General features: G+C 55.1%; 2 protein-coding genes across 6 annotated transcripts in view; both read right to left on the reverse strand.

Moving 5' to 3' along the window:
* The window catches only part of ARMC7 (armadillo repeat containing 7), a 20,168-nt gene extending 14,972 nt beyond the window's left edge, over nt 1-5,196 (reverse strand). For 2 of the 3 annotated variants that reach the window (XM_064495541.1, XM_010998379.3), the window contains exons 1-2: nt 3,468-5,196; nt 3,236-3,379 (exon numbers count right to left, since the gene is read on the reverse strand). In XM_064495541.1, coding sequence (XP_064351611.1) covers nt 3,236-3,379; nt 3,468-3,558 — 235 coding nt within the window. In that variant the 5' untranslated portion in view covers nt 3,559-5,196. The remainder of the gene's footprint in view (nt 1-3,235; nt 3,380-3,467) is intronic. The other variant, XM_031469051.2, reaches the window with a different exon arrangement.
* Nucleotides 5,197-6,006: 810 nt separating this feature from the next.
* SLC16A5 (solute carrier family 16 member 5) lies at nt 6,007-18,078 on the reverse strand. 3 transcript variants are annotated; one of them, XM_064495538.1, is made up of 6 exons: nt 17,928-18,078; nt 16,665-16,843; nt 13,623-13,887; nt 11,078-11,221; nt 8,093-8,920; nt 6,007-6,874 (listed from the first exon to the last, which is right to left on the reverse strand). In XM_064495538.1, the coding sequence occupies exons 3-6, from the start codon at nt 13,819-13,821 to the stop codon at nt 6,627-6,629; spliced, it is 1,419 nt and encodes a 472-aa protein (XP_064351608.1). In that variant the 5' UTR covers nt 13,822-13,887; nt 16,665-16,843; nt 17,928-18,078; the 3' UTR covers nt 6,007-6,626. The 3 variants fall into 3 exon arrangements, with proteins under 3 accessions (XP_064351608.1, XP_031324908.2, XP_064351610.1); XM_031469048.2 differs by lacking the exon at nt 13,623-13,887; XM_064495540.1 differs by lacking the exons at nt 13,623-13,887; nt 17,928-18,078 and having other exon boundaries at nt 16,665-17,826.
* Between the last annotated feature and the right edge of the window lie 289 nt (nt 18,079-18,367).

Below are 18,367 nucleotides of genomic sequence, written 5' to 3' on the forward strand. Positions count from 1 at the left end.
CTGCCCCTTCCATCCTCTTCCCTAGACCAAAAAGCCTGAGCATTTAGGACATAACAGAGATAAGCAAGGCACTCTGACCTCATGGAGATCACAATCTGACAGGCCACCAGAGATAAAAGACTCGGTGCTCCAAAGTGCAGACAGAATAAGCCCTGACGGTGTTTCTCACTGAGGACCACAGACATGAACAGAAACAGTAACAAAACACGTCTAAGCACTGCTGGGACTTTCCTTTTAAGTTATGCACAATAAATACAGGAGAAGTTTAATCTGCAGAGGATCCCACTGAGGGAGTCAATGCTAAGAAAGTTGTTGCTCTTGGGATTGGGGACCTTGCTCTGAGGGAAAGGAGGAGAAAAAAGAGGAGGAAAAGGCAGGAAATGTTAAACTGGTGATAACGATACTAACAATTCTAGACAAACTACCTTCACAGAGACAGAGACATGCACACACGCTTTTGCTCCCCACGACAGTCCTGCCAGGCAGGCAAGGAAGCGTGGCTTGGAGGGACAGGACTCATCCAAAAGAATTGGCTATGAAGGGAAGTGGGGACCACAGACTTGGGGGCTTGGTCACCCAGGGGGTCACCCAGTCTGGAAAGCTGCCCAGGAGAGCAGGAACCCAGGCCCAGCCCTAGTCTCCCTCAAAACTCCCAGCTCAGTGGCCTGGATCTCAGAATGCTTCTGCCTTGGGAATGTTGCTTCCTGATCCTAGAAAACCTTGTCTTGGGTGACTGCTCTTTTTAGCAGTTTAGCTCCAGAGTCAGAAGTTTGAGTTGGAGGAGTTCTATTGCTCCCAGGTGGAGGTCTAGCCCCAGGTTTCTGCAGCGGCCACTATCACCATTCAGATGGCAGAAGCTGTGGAGCAGAGTTCCAAAAAGAGAGGAGATGGAGGACTGACACTGGAGAAAATCTTCAAGTGACCAATTTTTCACAATATTTATTCAGCACAATAATCTTCCAGAGGGGCAGACCTGGGCACCTGGGGCTCCTGCCCCCAGCCCAGCCTTGGAGGGTCTCACTTGGGCCCTCTCCACAGGTAAGAGTCCAGGGAGCCATCGGAAGCCAATCCCCCTGCCCCCATACCCAGAGCCTGGGCCCTAAACCTGCTCCCACAGCTGCTTAGGCCTCTTCCCTGCATCCTGACGCCCAGGGCTGAACTCTGAGGGTGAACACTGTTGGTGCATACACTCCTGCATACACTCCTAAGTCCAATGAGTGGCCACAGGGCAGGTGTTTGTGAAGCTATGAACAGAGCTGTGATGTCTACACGTGTGAGGCCTGTTGTGGTAAGAGGAGTCCCAGATACCACAAATTAGAGGCAGACCTGGAAGGTCTTTCCAAAATTTAAATCACACTTATCTATGATGTATTCAGGAAAAAAGACAAATTTGTTACTTGATTCTATCAAGGCTTTCAATCTAATTTCTAGGTTATAGCAGGAAATAAAGGGGATATAGGAACAAACTAAATGACACCATAAAGAGGCAACTAGACAATTCGGAAGATGGGACATTCTGCAGAATAGGTCCAGATCCTTCAACAATTAGTGTTATGAAAAAAGAGTCTGTTAATAATTTAAAAAGATATGATATAATTTATGTTGTGACTTCCTTCCAAAGAGCACAACACGGAAAGGCAGAGGGCTGGTTAAAGAGTAGCTTCACAGTGGAGAAACCTGACACTACTTCATCCAGGTGACCAAGGTTAATATCAAGAGTGATAAGTTGTGGGGAGGGTATAGCTCAGTGGCAGAGCTGCATGCTTAGCACACACAAGGTCCTGGGTTCAATCTCCAGTACCTCCATTAAATAAAGAAATAAACCTAATTACCCACCCCCTGGCCAAAGCCATAATTAAGGAAAAAAACAGTGATAAGTCATGTTGACAGCAGAGACTCTTGATATGATGTAAATGAAAATGGCACTTTACCTCTGTGGTCATCCCCCTAAAATCCATATCCCAGTCTAATTATGAGAGAAACATCAGACAAGCCCCGAGGGAAAATCTACAAAATACCTGACCAGTACTCCTCAAAACTGCCAAGGTCATCCCCCTCCCCCCTAAAAAAGGGGAAAATTTAAGAAACTGGCACGGCCCAGAGGAGCCTACGGAGACATGACAACTAAACGTAAGGTGGGATCCTGGAGCAGTAAAAGGATGTTAAAACTAAGGAAATAAGAATAAAGTATGGACTGGAGTTAATAATAATAATGGGTTGATATTGGTTTAATTATTTATTGGGGGGTTATCAGATTGATTGATTATTTTAATGGTGGTACTGGGGATTGAACCCAGGACCCTGTGAATGCTAGGTGGTCTACCACTGAGCTGTACCTTCTCCCCTCATATTGGTTTATCAATTGTAACACATGTCCCATATTAATGTAAGATGTTCATAACAGGGAAACTGGACGTGGCATATATGGAAACTCTCTATACTATCTTTGTAATTTTTCTAAAACTGTTCTAAAATACAAAGTTTGTTCAAAAGAAAGAAAGATAGATCTAAGGAACATAACAACCAGATTAAGTGCATGGATCCTGGGTTGGATCCTGGTGTACACAAAACAACAACAAAAAAGTCCTTTTGAGAACCATTAGAGAAATTTGCATAACTGGATACTTGGTGATTATTATTTAAGGTTTCATTCCCTGTGTAGATAAGATTATTTTCACTATGTAGAGAAATGCTATTTTTAAAAGATGCATGCTGAAGAAAAGATTTGCCCTCAGAATAGATTCCAAACTCCTTCTCAACGCCAAGATCTGAGCTCCTGTTAAACTCTGGTGCCATCTCTCCAGCATCTATAACAATACCTTACTCACACAGTACATGCCCAATAAAAATCTGTCCAGTGAAAAATTCAATAGGTCTTGGACCACCACAACAAAATGAGCCATAATCCATTCCAAGTCACTTCTACTTCTCTGGATGTTAAAACATTAAGATAAAGATGTTTAAAAAGAGCACTCAAAACATCTTCCTCTCCAAGCGGCTTCAATCCATTCCCTCATTTATGATCTCATCTCTAAGAGGGAGGAAAGGCAGACGTGCAGAGGGAGCCCTGGGCGGGAGTTCCAGACCCGAATCAAGCGAGCTGTGAACAGTGGAGGGGGCTCAGACAATCGCTACTGAGGGGCTGCCTAAGAGATTCCTTTTCCACCAACTCATTTCTTACTCATTTATCTCATTACAGCCCATGAGGCATCTAGGAGACCGGCCCGATCCTTACCAATAGCAAACTCCACCAGGGTTTCATTCTCCTCCGACAGGGAATCGAGGAATAAATCCAGGACCTGCAGCTGCCGCAGATACTGGTAGTTACTGGGGTCATAGGCAAAGTTGGCGAGGTTGGCCAGTACTTGCTCCTTGGCGTCTGCAGTGGAAAAGCGGCACTGGAGCCAGGTCCGGGGCGGTGGTCGCAGACGCCGCCCCGCCCACTGCCCCAACCCTGCCGCTCTCACCTTGGCTCTCCGTCTCCTGGAATTCCGTGACCAGCGCCTGCAGATATCCCAGCCGGTCGACATGCGGGTCTACCTTCGGCTTCTGGGCCATGGTCGGGCGGCGGAGGGCCCCCGAGGGGGCGGGCAGGAGCGTGTGGGAGGCGAGGCTGGAAAGCCGGGCGCGAACCTCACCTAGCCCTCCACAGGTCCAGGGAGGGGCGAACCGGGGCAGGAAACAAGTTCCTTTCCGGGCTTCAGGTTCTGCAGTAAACTGCAGCTGAAACTGGGATGTGGGAAATGGGGTGGGGACTCAGGACCTCGTAAGAGTAGGGGTGAAAAACCCAAACTGGGGAGCGGGAGACCAGGACGCTGCTGCTACGTGCTGTAACGGGAAGGAGTGGCACCAGCCTGGTTTGATTTTCGCCTGGGTCCGGACTTCCGGGGTAAGCCACGCTTAGCCCCGCCCCAGAGGGCGGAAGGGGCGGGGCCGTCGTTGAGCTCTGCGTGCCCGCGCTGCGCGCTTTTAGGCTCTTGGCTCAGGCAGGCGATCGTCTGCACCTGGACGTGGTGATGGATTGCTGCGGGTGCGTCGAAGAGCGCCTCTAGGGCCCTTAGAGGCTCAAAACTGCCGGGGGACGCCCATGTAGGGGACTGTAGAGACTAAAGCACCTCCAGACACCCCTGCATTGAAGGGGCGCAACCCAGGCTCCTCGACCGAGGGACGCTCCCTGGAACGCGTGTGTCGGCTCCCTCTGTTCCGCACGTGGGTCCTTTGACGCTACCTTCTCGTCGGCTTTTCCCAAAAGCCGGACGAATCTGGTACCCTCTGCTCCGCTACCCCGAGCAGTCTGCCACCTCTGGCCAGAAATCTCGGGAACTGGGTAATGTCCTAAGGTGTTTTGTCAGCCAGGTGGACAAGGAGCACAACGGGCAGCACTGTCGGGTCCTAGAAGGAGCCCAGGTGTACCGCTTTGGCGGCTTTCTGGGTTGTGGAGCTCCACCCTATGCTGGTCAGGATCTGCTCTATACTCTCTCTAGAGGAATCTCAGGATCAGCTAAGTGTGGGTGCTGGCATCAGAACACCCCATCCTCCCTCATTTGTCCCCTCCTAAGGCTTCAGGGACCCTCATCCTTGAGGAGGAATTCCTAGAACCTGGTTTTGTGCTGAGGGCAGTGACCAGGTCTTATTCCTCCGATTCGTCCCTGGCACACAGTAGATGCTCAATATTTGTTGAACGAATTCTGCCCAAGGATTATTGCCACTCTTGCCTGGAGGGCAGAGAAGGTCAAAGTCCCCCTATGCTGAATGTTTACTGAAATATTTTTTCCTTGAAAGAAACCAGTTTTGGGCAAGTGGGCCTAAAACGGGATGTACAGTGGAAACCCTTGTGGCTACTAGCACCAAAAGCATTCATCTATCCACTAGCCCGAACTCTCTCCTTTTCCACTCAGTTAAGATGGAGAGGGAGACAAGACCTGGTAAAATGGGTTCAAGAATTCCCCCTTAGGTACACAAGCTATATAGATGGTGACCAAACACATGACAGGGCTGGGAGCAGTGAGGCAGCAGGGGTCTTCAGATTCAGACTTTTCAAACTGGAAGAGACTTTAGCTTATCTAGACCAACCTTCCCCTTTTTCAAGACCCAGAGATGGTAAACAATTTGCCCAAAGTCACACAGCAAATTGTGGCAGAGTCAAGCATGAATTTAGGTCTCTTCCCCAGAGCAGGTGAAGCTCTTTGCTTCACCTCTGTACTACCTTCTTTGGCCATAAGGGGGCACTCACAGGTCCTGGAGAAGACAGTACATCCCCAAGGACGCTTACTCATGCCAGTTGGCCATGTGTTAGAGGAAAGCTGGAGTCCAGTCATGAAAATATAATCAATTCTCCTGATAAAGTTTTCTTGTTGAAGCCTGGTTGAGCTTGAATCAACAAACAAGGTCCTGGGACGGGACAGCCCTGAAGGGGAGCGGGAGGAAACTTACTCCAGACCTCTGTTTTCTAGCTTCATTAGTTCAGAGTTTATAGTATGCTGCAGAAAATGTTTTTGTGTGGAGTTCAAACAAACTCTGTTTGCCTGTCCCCTTGGTTGGTACCCAGCTGGGACAAGCCTGGGCTGATGACAGCCATCCCTCATGGGATGACCTCAGGGAAGGGACCAGCGAAAAGAGTGTGTGTGGTGGGGAGCTCTGACTCCCAGGCCAGACGCACGGGCCAACAGGGAGCAGCAATGGCTTGGCAGCTGGCCCAGCCAGCTACTTACCTCAAGGTTGACACCTTGGACACAGTAGGGAGAAACGGATGCCAGGAGAGGGGAGTGGAAGGGCTTCTGTGGCAAAAGCAGCTCCATTTTCACAGAGGTCCTCGGGCCCTGCCCAGCAGTCTTCCATCCCCTGGTCAGATGTCTGGCATCCTCCCACCCCAGCACCAATCTTCCCAAGGAGGGAGGAGATGCTGGAGCAGGCCTGCTAAGTGTGCAGGGGCCCCTCAGACTTCACTGATTCTGGGACCCAAGCCAGGGGCTCCCCTCCAGTTCTCTGCACAGACACCAGGACGGGTACTCCACCCGACATTTAATCTGTCCCGGGCCTGCCTCCAGGCTAACCCCTCAGCCTGGCCCTCTACCACCACAGGCCACGACTCATTCTCTCACAAGGCCCTTCTTCCCCAGGTTCCAGTCAGCAGGAGGCTAGGCAAGGGAAGAAGCGGGTCAGGAGGGACTCAGAGGAGGGTTGAGCTCTTTGGAACTGTCTGGAGGGTGGGGAAGGACAAAGAGATAACATGGGGGGCACCCAGGCCAGACCTGAGGGTCCAGTGTGTTGACTGTAGCAGCAGCGGTAGCAGCCAGCCGAGCCAAGCCGGCCATGACAGACCCGAGATGGTCTGAGACCCACCTTCCAGGGCCCCAGGTACCATGGTACCCAAGGAAAAAAAGTCAGGAGGACCCGCTCCTGGATTCTGCTAGTTGGAAGGAACCCTGAGTCTTTTGAAGCCAGCCCCTAAGGTCCCAGCTCCCGGCTGAGTCCCAATGGGCAGAGCAGAGCCTCAGGTTCAGGCTTCCTGGGCAGCCCTTCACCCCGGCCCCTGGCGAAGCAGCCAGATCCCATTCCTGGACGGAGGCAGTCGTCACTGACTTCAGGGCTCAGATGCTGCTCACACTTGTGAGTGACCCCGGGGATCAGACACTGGTCACGTACATGATCTCCGTGTGCAGCCGCTTCTCGGAACTGTCTGTGTCTTCCACAGTGAGGGTCCCCTCTGGGGCAGCCTCCGTGACGGCTCCTTCTGCCTGCACCTGCCGGCTCTGCCTCTCCTTCTTCCTCAGGGCGCAGAAACTGCCACTCATGAAGAGGGCGGCTGAGACAAGGAAGAAGCTTGACATATAGAAAACGTAGCTGAAATTGTTGGTGGTGTCCAGGAGGAGTCCTGAGGGACAGAGAGAAAAGAGAAAATTAGGCCACTGCCCAGGCTACTGGGCCTCCCCTGACTCTCTGATCCCTGCTAACTTGCATGCTCAGCAAGAGCAGGGGTTTTATTTTTGTCTCTGCTGCATCCCCAGTACTAGGAACTGTGGCTGGCACCTAGTAGGCACTCAATAGGTATTTGTTGAATGAAAGGAAACACTAAACCAGCCCTGGTACTGGGCAGGAAGAGTCTTTGGGTCAGAGGGCATTAAAGGGCATGTTTCCTCTACCCTTGGTGGCAGGAAGCCAAGGACTCAAGGGGCAGTGGAGTCTGGGATATCTGCTCAGCCACGCCCTGGGCCCGTGATACCTCCTCCTGTATAGTTCTACCCCCTTGCTGGCTTGGAGAACTCCCTTGGAAACTGGGATTTCCAATGCCACACTCAGGAAGGTCTTAATGTAATAACTGTGTTGTCTGTCGACTGCCCTCCACCCCCAAGGGGTTCACAAACCTTCCCCTTTACTCTGAATGTTACACACTCAGTGGCCCAACAAGTCCACTCGTGTGGGTCTCTGCTTCCATATCTGTTCATTTCCCTCTGGGCACAAATCACCATTATGATCACTAAGGTGCCTCTTTGCTTTAATCTCTTCAATCAAAAGGTAAGCCCTGAGGGGTGGGGACTAGTTCTCGATTCAGCCACACCCTCCCAGTGACTGGCACAGGTGTATGAATGGTTATGGCAGGTGTCCTTATCTGCATTTTGCAGATGACATGGCTCAGAGAAGGAAAATGACTTGCCCAGGTCCCACAGGCAGGAAGTGGGTGAACCAGGACGTTAATAACAGCAAACACATTCATAGCTTACCATGTGCCAGGCTCTCTACTGAGCTCTTTAATATGACTTGTGATCATCACAACAATCCTATGAGGTAGATTCCATTATCATCCCCACTTTACTGATAAGACAACACAGAGGTATGGAGAGGGAGACAAAGGTCTTGGGTAAGTCTGGTAGAAAAAGCCTTCTTTTTAACTGTTCGTACCCTGAGTGCCAGTTGGGGAAAAGGGTGAACTCAGTCCCCTGGGATGCTTGAGAAAATCCGATTCAAGTCTCTAACCCTGGAGATGCTGAATGGGGCCCAAATCTGTCCAGACTGCTCCTATTTGCACCGCCCCTCCCCACAAACCCTACCCACCCAGGCCACACCTGGCCGCCCTTTCTTCCCAGGGCCTCACCAGCCAGTGGAGGGGAGATGAGGATGGAGATGCTTTCCAGGATGGTGAAGAGGCCCAGGGCACTGGGGAACCGATCCATGGGGACAATGTCCATGAGGACCTGGAAGAGGAGGGCACCAATGCCACTCATGGACACGCTGTACACCAGGCAGTAGCCCACCAGCACCCGGAAGTCGGCCGACACTGTGCACACCAGGTTGGTGAGCCCGTTGAGCAGGGTTGCCAAGCTGAACAGGTACTTGCGGTGACTGGCAAAGTCCTGCCGGCCCGCCACCAGCCCAGCCATGGGCCGCAGAAAGATGTTGCTGAAGCCGATGATGGAGATGAGCAGGGCCGCCCTGTGCTCATCCACCCCATGCCGCGTGGCATAGGGCACCAGGAAGACATGCGGCAGTGGGAAACCCATGATCATCCACACGACTCCCAGCGTGTACACACGGTAGCCGGCGTTGTGAAGCAGGATGTCAAAGGCCAGGTGGCGCTGGATGGCCTGACCACAGGCTACCAGAAAGCCACGTGTGGGTCTCTTGGAAGGCGGAGGGAGGTCTTCTCTGATCTTGGGGGCCACACTGGTGGCCACGGGCCTCAGGATGGCCCCGGGCCTCAGGATGGCCCCGCAGACGCAGCCGTGGAGCAAAACCCCACCGAAGATGAGGAAGGTGCCCCTCCAGCCGAGGTCCTCCAGGAGGTAACGGGAGAGCAGTGGCCAGAGCATGATGCCCAGGGAGACGCCCGCTGAGGCCAGTGCATTGGCCAGCACCCGCCAGCGGGTGAAGTACAACCCCATCGCGGTGATGCTCGACTGAAAGCTGAAGCACATGCCCAGGCCTGTGGAAGGAGAGGCGAGACCAGCTCCAGGGTGCAGCCAGCACGGGGGTCCTGGGGTCATGTCCCAGGTCTGTCTTCCTTCCATTCTGGCCCAGTCCCCAGGTCCCCAGGGATTTAAGATGGCATCAGCATGCTTCATCACCTCCCTAGAAGCATCTGTCCTCCTGAGGCTGCCAGGGGCACACCTGTTCCCTCGGCACAGCACTTGGGGATCCTCAAAAACCTAAATCAGGTTAAGTCTCTCCCCTGCCTAACACCTTCCAAAGATTTCCCATCACATCCAGGTAAAAAAGCCAAAGTATTTACTAAGCCCTGGAAGACTCTGCATAGTCTGGCCCCTGGCCACCTCCTGGGTGCCATCTCAGGCCACTCTCCCTGTCACTCACCACAATCAAGCCACATCAGTTTCTCTTCCTCTGGACACTAAGCTGCCTGCTACCTTGGCATTGCAGTCAGTTGCCGTTCCCTCTGCCTGGAATATGCTTCCTGCAGACTCTCCTTTCTCGACTCAACCCAGATGCCACCTCCACACCCACTCTGCACCTGCCCTGCACCCTGTCTGCTCAAAGGCACATCCCTCCAGCAATTCCCCTCTCCTGTAGTCCATTTTCTCCTCTTGACTAGATCATTCTCCTTCATTGTTATTTCTCCCATTAAAACAAAACAAAACTTTGTCTGGACCCCAGTCTCTTCTGGGTCCCAGCCCATTTCTCTGCTCCTCTTCCATCAAAATATCTTGGAAATACTGTTTATCTTCACTGTCTCCAGTTTCCCTCCTCCTGTTCCTTTTTGAACCTATTTCAATCAGACTCATCCTCACTGCTGTTCCTGAATTCCTCTTCTCCAGGCTGCCAACCTCCATGTTGTCAAAGCCAAAGACAGAGTCTGGTCCTCCTTGGTCTCATCCATCAGCAGCTTCACACAGTCCATCTCCCCCTCCTCCCAAGGAACCTTCCTCACTTCCTTTCTCAAACCCCACTCTCTTGGTTCTCCTCCTACTCTCTGTTCCTTCTTCCTGCCCAGGCCACTAAGCACTGGAGCGTCCTGGGCCTCAGGCCTCAGTCCTCTTCAGCCATTCTCCCTCGTTCCCTCAGTGACAGGACAGTACCTCATGTCATCTCAAGACTCGAATACCAGGCATCTCATGATTCTCCATCAGCCCGCTCCAGCTCAGGGCCTGTTCTCTGAACCCGACTGGATACGTCCAACCCCGAGCTTCCCATCCCCCTGCATGCCTGCTTCCCTCCTAGTTTCCCCATCGTAGTTAGCGGCTACCCCATTCTTCCAGTGACTCAGGGCAAAAAACCTCGATGTCACCCTTTTCAGCTCTAGGAAACTTGGGTGGTCCTGGTCTCTTCTCTGCTCCTCATGTGCGATCCCGAACCCAACCACATCTCATCCATCATACCACCCTAGATTAAGGAACAACCACCTCCCGCCTGGGTGATGACCACACCCCGACCTGTCCTCCAGCTCCTAGCCCAGACCCCCAGGTGTCTTCTCAACACGGCAGCCAGAGCAGTGCTTCACAAACGGCGGCAGCTGGATAACGCCACTCACCCCTCTGCCTGAACCCCTCAAATGGCTTCCCATCCCACTGCACAACCTTTTAGGAACTAAACCCCTATCCAGCCTCCCCCTGACCCTTCGGACCCCTGTTCATGCCCCTCCATCCTATCGGCCGCCTCGCTGCTCCTTGAGCACTTCCGCGCCTTTGCCTTCGCTGTTCCCACTGCCTGAATGCTCTTCCCCAGAGAGTCTGCTGGCAAACTCCCTCACCTCCATTAGCCTTCTGCCCAAATGTCACCTTCTCGGCAGGGCCTTCCCTGACCTCCCTGTTGAAAGTAGCAACCTCCCCCAACCCTGCTTTACCCGCTGCACTGGCTGTCCTGGTCATGCTACCTCCTGTTTAATCTCTGCCCACTCCCGCCCAGAGCCAGGACACTATCACATCAGCTGCCCGGTCTTCTCAGCCCCTTGTCATGATCAGAGATAATCCTTCTTTTTTATATGCTCATTGTTCCTCGGCCTCATGTGACTGTAAGCAGCCCCTGGAGATTAGGATCTCTGCGTGCTGCCCTGTGCGCTTGTGCCTGGCCCTTTTCAGTCTTGCACCCAGGACTGACCCAGTAGTTCTTGAAATGGAATGATAGTCACCTGTGATGAATCCTGCCGTGAGGTAGAGCTGGCTAAGGGTGCGACAGAAGGAGCTGGCCACCATGCCTAGGCTGGCCAGCGCGCCCCCCAGCATCATCGTCGCTCTGCAGCCAAAGCGTCCCACCAGGATGCTGCACAGGGGTCCTGTGGGGAGGAGGAGCCAGCAGGTGGCAGTGGAAAGAGAGGGGTCCGAGGGAGGGGAAAGAGGGTTTGGGAGGGGGTTCCAATAGGAACTAGCAGGTGGCTTAAAGGGCACAAATATTTAATTTGACCCTGACAAAGCTCCTCAGAGGTGCAGACTGAGGCCCTTCACTGCACTGACCTGAGGCCTCCTCCATCTGGATGAAGCATGATTGGCTTGTGACCTATTTGGGTGGGCGAGGGTCCCACGGCAGCTAAATCACAGTGAGCACCTCCAGGCCCTGCTCCCCGCTCCCCCTCCTCAAGAAGACTGGCCACAGCACTCCCTCTCCATTGCTCTGGCCTCTTGGGGTGCTCTGGAGAAAAGCAGGTGGGGTACATTCTCCCCTCCCCCATCCCCTCCAGCCACCACCGAAGATTTGTACTCAGATGTCCTGCCCCTGGTGGAGAGGGGTCTGTTCTCCTCCACGGTCCCCATCCCCAAACCTAAGCTGCTTTCTCATCAGTCCAGACCCAGAGTAGAAGCCAGCCAGTCCCATCCAGCTGCCACACCACACCTCACAGGGCCCCCCTTGCCTAGAGCCCTGCCCCCAAGTACACATAATGAAGTTTCTCCAGAGTCACCCTCCCAGAGTGGAGCCAAAGGGGCAGGGAAAATGTATGTGTGCACAAGGCATGAGTCTGCATGATTGGGTGGAAAGAGGATGTGTAGGTGTGAGCCAGTAAGAGTATGGGAGTAACAGAGGAAGCGAGGGGCCCATCCTCAGAGGTAATCAGGGAGAGGCAGCTGTAGAGGGAGAGGCAAGGCGTTGAAGTGGACCTGACCGCTGACCCCGCCTTCATACTTTGGCCTGACTTTGGAAAGGTGACATTGCGGAAAGCCCTGAGTCACTGAGTTGGGGACAGGGCACTGGGATGCAGGGTGCTACCTGCGCAGGGGCGCTGCTTCTGCCCTGAGATCACCCTACAACCTTGGCAAGGCCTTGCACTTTGTGCTTGGCTTGCTTTCCCCATCGCTAAAATGTGAGGGGGTGAGGGGTACTTAGGATCAAGGATATTTTCAAGTTTAAAATTTCTGCAATACTCTGAATGAGCATGGGCTAAAGGTATGTGTGTACATGAGACAGACAGACAGACCGGAGTCCCAGGCCGACTGAGATGCTGGCATGTCTGCTAGGTATGAGTCTAAAGCTGGCTGGGGAGTGGGGTCCACACTAGGTGCCTGGCTCCTAGCCCCTGGACCAGACCCCTCTCTGGCTGCAGGGAAGGAGCCCTCTGGGATTGCCATTTTTGCCCAAACTTGCAGGCAAAAAAACAAAACAAAACGGTTATGTGGTCTGGGCCAGGCCTAGTCTTGCACGTTGCCCTGAGCCTGGGCCCCAACCTGCAGGTTCAGGGGTCGTTCCAGCGAGGGTGGCTTCTATCCCAGTCTGACTTCCCTAGCAATTTGAGGGAAGGACCTGGAATAATAAGCCAGCTGCTGGTGCCAGGTGGAGGGTGGGGCAGGAGGTAGCAGGGTTATGGCTCAGCTGAGACAAGCAAACACTATGCGTGGGGCGAGCCCTGCGGGCTATGAGATCTGGCTCCAGTTGACCAGGATCCCCCTTGAGGTCACTGCCTGCTGGGTCTCCCTGGAGAGCTCCCAGGAGTGGAGGGCAGACCCCTGAGCCCAAGGTTGTTATGGAGAACACTCTGGGCAGCCCCTGCCCCTCCCTTTTCCCAGGCTCAGGGTGAGGTGGTCATATTCCTGGAGAGTCAATCAGGAAATGAGGGAAGCCGCCTTCCATCCATCTCCCCACCCCGGCAACACCTCCTCTGATTCCTGATGAGAGACGGGATTCTTGCCCTGCCCTTATCTTGCACCCAGTGTCTTCCTTGAGCCCCCCATTCCTGTCCTGAAACCCTGGAGATGAGGGTGTCCCAAACACTAATTCAGAGCTGCTTACAGTGCCCTAGCTCTCAGACCCTGCCAGGATCTGCAACCCCATGTGGGAGGTGAGCAGGATGGGATGCTGAGTGTTACCCTCATATTGCAGAGGAAAACACTCAGGTGCAGAGAGATCACCCAGCTGGACCCCAAGCCACTCCTCCTCCAGTCTGTGCTGAGTGCTTGGCACTACCACCGTCGGGATCCATCCTCCCGCGGTACTCAAGAGGACCAGCTTTACATCTCAGGGGCCTCCCCACCCTGGGCCCCTCCCCAGTTCATCCCAGCCCAGCCCAGCGGGATTCCAGGCAGGGGGACTGGCCCTGCTGAAATCAGATGAAATCTTAGGAATTCACTGGACAAGGAGGAACCAGTGGCCTCAGAGAGAGAGACCCAGGAGGCCAGGGAGGTTGTGGCTTCCTCTCCCACCCCAGGCTCCTTCTCACCCCTCCCAGGGTCACTCCCCAGGTTGCTCACCCCCTGCATGGAGCATGGCCGTCTGGATGGAGGGGAACCAGGAGGTCTCGCTGTTGCTGGCCTGGAACTCATGCTGCAGTTCGGTGAAGAAGATGCCGATGCACGTGGGGAAGCCCAGGGTGAGGCCCTGGGCCACCAGGCAGGCCAGTAGCACCACCCAGGACCAGCAGCCCTCCGCACGCTCCAGGGCCTGCGGCATCCTTGGCTACAAATGCTGCTGCCACAGCCTCACCGCCACCGCCACTGCCACTGCTGCCTGGGCCACCTGAGGAAGGGACGGAATGGAGCTGCCAGCGCTCCCCTGGCCCACCTGCCACCTTCCCTGGGCGGCTGAAACCGTCCCTTCCTCTTGCCCCAGCACCAGGTATCACAGAGGGGCACCGCCCCCTGGGAGGTGGCCACATGCCCATGCATTGGCCTTGGCATCTCCTTTCACCTACTTTCCAGATCAAGTCTGGCAGGAGGGACAGGAGGGGCAGGCAGGTGAGTGGAATTCTTTCCAGTTGTTACATCACTTAGTGGTCAGCAGATGGGACTTCCTAGCCACCCCCCAACCACCACCGCACACAGCAAGAACTCAATAATTGCTTGTAGAATGGAGGAGACCTCTAGAGCCAGCATAGTCCCAATGCCCCTAGAAGCACACTCATACATTTTCAAATATTCATAACTAGGCTTCCTGCTCACAAAGATGGGCTTTCGCAATGTTACATTTAACAGCCAGCTTCACTGTCAGTGCTGTCGTGAAGGCCACGGTGAGTGAGCTGGTGCTGGTGCAGCCAAGGAGGGTACACAGAACACTAAACCAGGGCAGCACACCAGCAGCTTTCAAGGAGAAGGCACAGGTTTCATCCAAAGGCCCCCTGACATCACCCTACAGTGCTCCTTTCCCAAGGGGCTCACGGCCAAGAGGCAGGTTCCACAATCAGGCTGAATAATGATCTACCACCTGCAAGGGCTTCTCACACACATACAAACCACACACACACACACACACATAGTCACACATGAATGTATAGCAAGATACACACTCACACAGACAAGTGCAGACACATACACAGATGTGTTCTTGCAGACACACCCAGAACCACCCAGGCACATGTGCAGACACACACAGACACGTATGGACATACAGACACACACTTACACACTCAGACAAGCCCAGAGACATACAAACAAATGCACACAGACACATGCTACACAGACATACGGACACATACAAACACACAGGGTCACACACTGTGTAGACACACACACATTCTCATATTTTTGGCTCAGTCCTAACTCAGTTCCTCAACACCACCCAGGCCACACTCCCATCACAGAAGCTGCCTTAACCAGGCCTCGAAGCCCCAACCCCTTCCCAGATGCAGAGCCCTTCTCCAGTCCCCTCCGTCCTGTCCTGGCTCTCCCCAACTCGCTAGACCTCCAGGGCCCCAGACCTCACCCACACTGCAGGCTGCGGGCTGCTTTTGGTAGGCTGAAGGGCAGCCTGGGCCTTTGTGAAGCCAAAGGATCCCAGGAGCTCCAGTTCCCACAGCCTCCCTCCTTTTAGCCCCAGGTCCTGAAGATCCTTGGAAACTCAGGAAACTATCAGAAATATGAAACCCCTCTTCCTGCCAAGCCCAGTATCCCACACCTTCCCCCTAGGCCCAGAAGCTTTAACGAGGCACCTAAACTGGATCCACCCTAACTGCCTCCTTCACAGGCTCCAATGCCTTCTCTAGGCACAAGGCCTCCTCCCTCCCCAGAGGACCCCCTTCCCTCCCCTGAGCCCTGCCATGGTGAGTGGGCCATGCATCCTAGCCTCAGATTGTGTGTGCCTGCGCGCGTGTGTGTGAGACCTTGAGTCCTGTGTGTGGGCTGGGAGCACCTCCTGCCCTCAGGGCTCCTGCACGTGACACTGGCCCTAGAGAGCCCCCAGCCCAGATCCTCCTGGCCCAGCCCCAAGCTTGGGGCAAACCTCAGATATGGGCTCCTCCAGCAAACTGGCTCTCTCTCGCCCCTTCCAGGATTTCTGTTCCCTCAGCAAGTGGAAAGGCCACCGGTGCCACCTGATCCTCTCTGTGAATGTCTCCCCCTCCTGCTCTGTGGCTCCCCCCTCCCCCCACCCCTCAGTCTTCCTGGACCGGCCACTTTCCCCTCTTCCTCCCAGAAGGGCCGCCAGACTTCCTCCACTGCCCTCACTTCCTCTTGCTTGTCCCCTCTTGGCGCCCCACCCCTGGCACTCCCCAGCCCCAGAACCCTGCCAGTTTCTCTTCAGAACAGCAGGCTGTCACTGTTCAGAGGTGGCAGAGAGGGGAGATAGGAGAGGAGACACATGGGGAGACCCCAGGCCCTGTCCCCAGCTCTCATCCCCTCCTTCACCCTTGTCCTGCCCCTCTTTGGAGAAGATTTAGTGCCCTACTCCTCTGAGCCTCTCCCTTCGTGAATTCTGCCCAGAATTCTGACCTTCGTTCCGCACCTACCTTCCCTCTGAACCTTTCAGTGGAGCTGACTCTTCATGGCTTGTCCTCCCTTCAGGCCACCAGGGACAATCAGAGCCCAGGAAACCCTAAGCACCTTTGTTCTCTTTGCCCCGGCCTCCCTCTGGGAGCTGCCCTGCAGACTTCGGCCTTCCACCAGGAGGCTGTCCCCTCCCATACACCCCCAACTCCCAGGTCACACACACAGCTTTTAGGTCCTGTTGATCCTCTGCCCAACCCCCAACCCCCCCAGCAAGCTGGTTCCTCCTTAGGAACTTGGCTGCTGAGATTCCAAAATCCTTAGCCAGAAAGAAGTCCGGTTGGTCTTTCAAGTTTCAGCCCCAGCAGCACTTCCAGAAAGCTACCCTGACGCCCACCTCAGGCTGGGCTAGGCCCCTTCCTGTATTTCTCTCCTTAATAGTAGTTTTCACACTACTTTGGAATGGATCCTTTCTGTGTTTATCACTGTCACCCCTGCTCCTCCTCCTCCCCTTCGAGACCACGAGAAGGGACCTGTTCACCGCCCCCCCACCCCCCACCTCCAGTGGAGCACAAAGGTAATATTAACATTACCCACCTCTGCTCCCTGGGGGGTAGGCAAGCCCAGGACAAAGGGTGACCTGGCTTCCTGGCAGGCAGGTCCATTCCAGAAGACTCAAGCAGTGCAGAGAAGAGATGGGGGCTCTGGTTCCACCTTGGCCCCAGCAGAGAAGCGGTCTTCCCTTTGTACCGGGAACCATGAGTCACGATCGCTGCCTAGTGCATGGTTGGGGCAAGGAGGGAAATACGGCTGGAGACTTTTCACTCTGGCAAGGGACCTCTTGCCCAGACTGAGGCCACCTTCATGCCCAGGTGGCCTGAAGCTGGGTTTGTGGGCTGGGAAAAAGTTCAGACGACATCTCTTGTCCTTCTCCCGTCACACACAGACCCTGGTCTGTTTCTAGGGCTTCCCCTCTGATGACAGAGGCCTAGCTAAGCCCTCAGGATCAGTTCCTGGTCCCTCTGAGCTTGCAGATGCAGGCAAAAGGGTGAGCGGAAGTTCTCCTGCAGGGGTTTGAGGTTAGGGGGCTGGTGTGCAGAGTGGAGGGACAGCCTCCTCTCCCTCTGCTCCCTTTCCATGGTCCCAGTGAGAGGGAAGGAGGAACCAGCAGCCTCACCAGCAGTGAAAGAATGGAGAACCCCCTTCTCTCCCCAGGCTACACATCAGGAAAGATCCCGGGCCTGAAGCCCAGGACACAGGACAGGCAGCCGTAGGGTTCCCGCCAGGCAGAAGAGCAGCAAGAGCCAGCTTGAACTTGGGGCTGACAAGCCCTTCAACCCTCCACCTGGCAGGGGCCCTGGAAGGAAGGAGGCGTTCCAGAGGTGAGCCAGCTGGGGCAAGTCACCCTCCTTCCTCTCTGCCTCCAAACGTGTCCCAACAGTCCTGGAGGGGCCAGCTGACCACAGCCTGGAAGGGGGATGGGATAGGCAACAGGAACTTAATGACCTCTGTCACCCTGGCTCAGTCCCTGCCTTCCAGATCCAGTTTCCACCCGGTTTCCTACCCTCCCCAAGATGGATCTCCTCTGGGTGAGGCTTCTGGGACGTCCAGGCAGTGCCCCCGTGGAGATTTCAGGCCAGGCTTTGGGTAGTGCCTGTCCCCTCACCCCTCAGGCCACGGGGGTCCCCAGCCATCCCAGGCTGGGGAGGCCCAGGACCGGGACAGGAGGCTTTCTCTCCTCCAACAGTCGGGAAGGGGCCCCGGAGGCCCACGGCGGGGCGGGTCTGCGACAGCGCCGACAGGAAGCCCGGCGGGGGAGGACGCCTCGGGGAGTGTAGGGGGCCCAGGAAGGCCGCTCACCGGCTCGCTCGGCCCGGCGGCGGAGGGGCGGCTCCACTCCCGCGGAGCGCGGCTTCCAGCGGCCTGCCCCGCCTGCGCTGGAGGCGGCGGGACGCCGGGGCGGCGGCGAGGACCCGCAGAGACCGGTCGCAGGGCGCCAGTGGGCGGGACCACCTCCGCGCCGCCCGGGAGCCGGGCAAGGAGGCGTCGAGGCGAGGCGGGAGGGCGTGGCCAGGGCCCGCACCCCTTCGCTTAACCTCTCGCGCTCCTCCGGCTTCCGACGCCGGCTAGGCGAGTGTATTTGCACGTGGTTAGCATGCAATTTGCATAGCCCACCTGCTCCCCTTCCAGCTTCTCGATTTTCGCCGCCCTGGGTTCTAGGACCCCAAGAGTGGAATGGGGACAGCGTGTGATTAAAAGACTCCACCTCCCAGCGGAATGGGATGGGAGGCCAGGGTGGA

The sequence above is a fragment of the Camelus dromedarius genome, chromosome 16 (assembly GCF_036321535.1).
Source record: "Camelus dromedarius isolate mCamDro1 chromosome 16, mCamDro1.pat, whole genome shotgun sequence".
Classification (NCBI taxonomy): domain Eukaryota; kingdom Metazoa; phylum Chordata; class Mammalia; order Artiodactyla; family Camelidae; genus Camelus; species Camelus dromedarius.

Coding starts and splice junctions, on each gene's coding strand:
- SLC16A5 (XM_064495538.1), bottom strand. CDS start 13,821: ATGCCGCAGGCCCTGGAGCGTGCGGAGGGCTGCTGGTCCTGGGTGGTG. Junction 8,921..11,077: donor CACGGCAGGATTCATCACAG/GTGACTATCATT, acceptor CTCCTTCCACAG/GCCTGGGCATGTGCTTCAGC. Junction 6,875..8,092: donor CATCTCCCCTCCACTGGCTG/GTGAGGCCCTGG, acceptor TCTGTCCCTCAG/GACTCCTCCTGGACACCACC.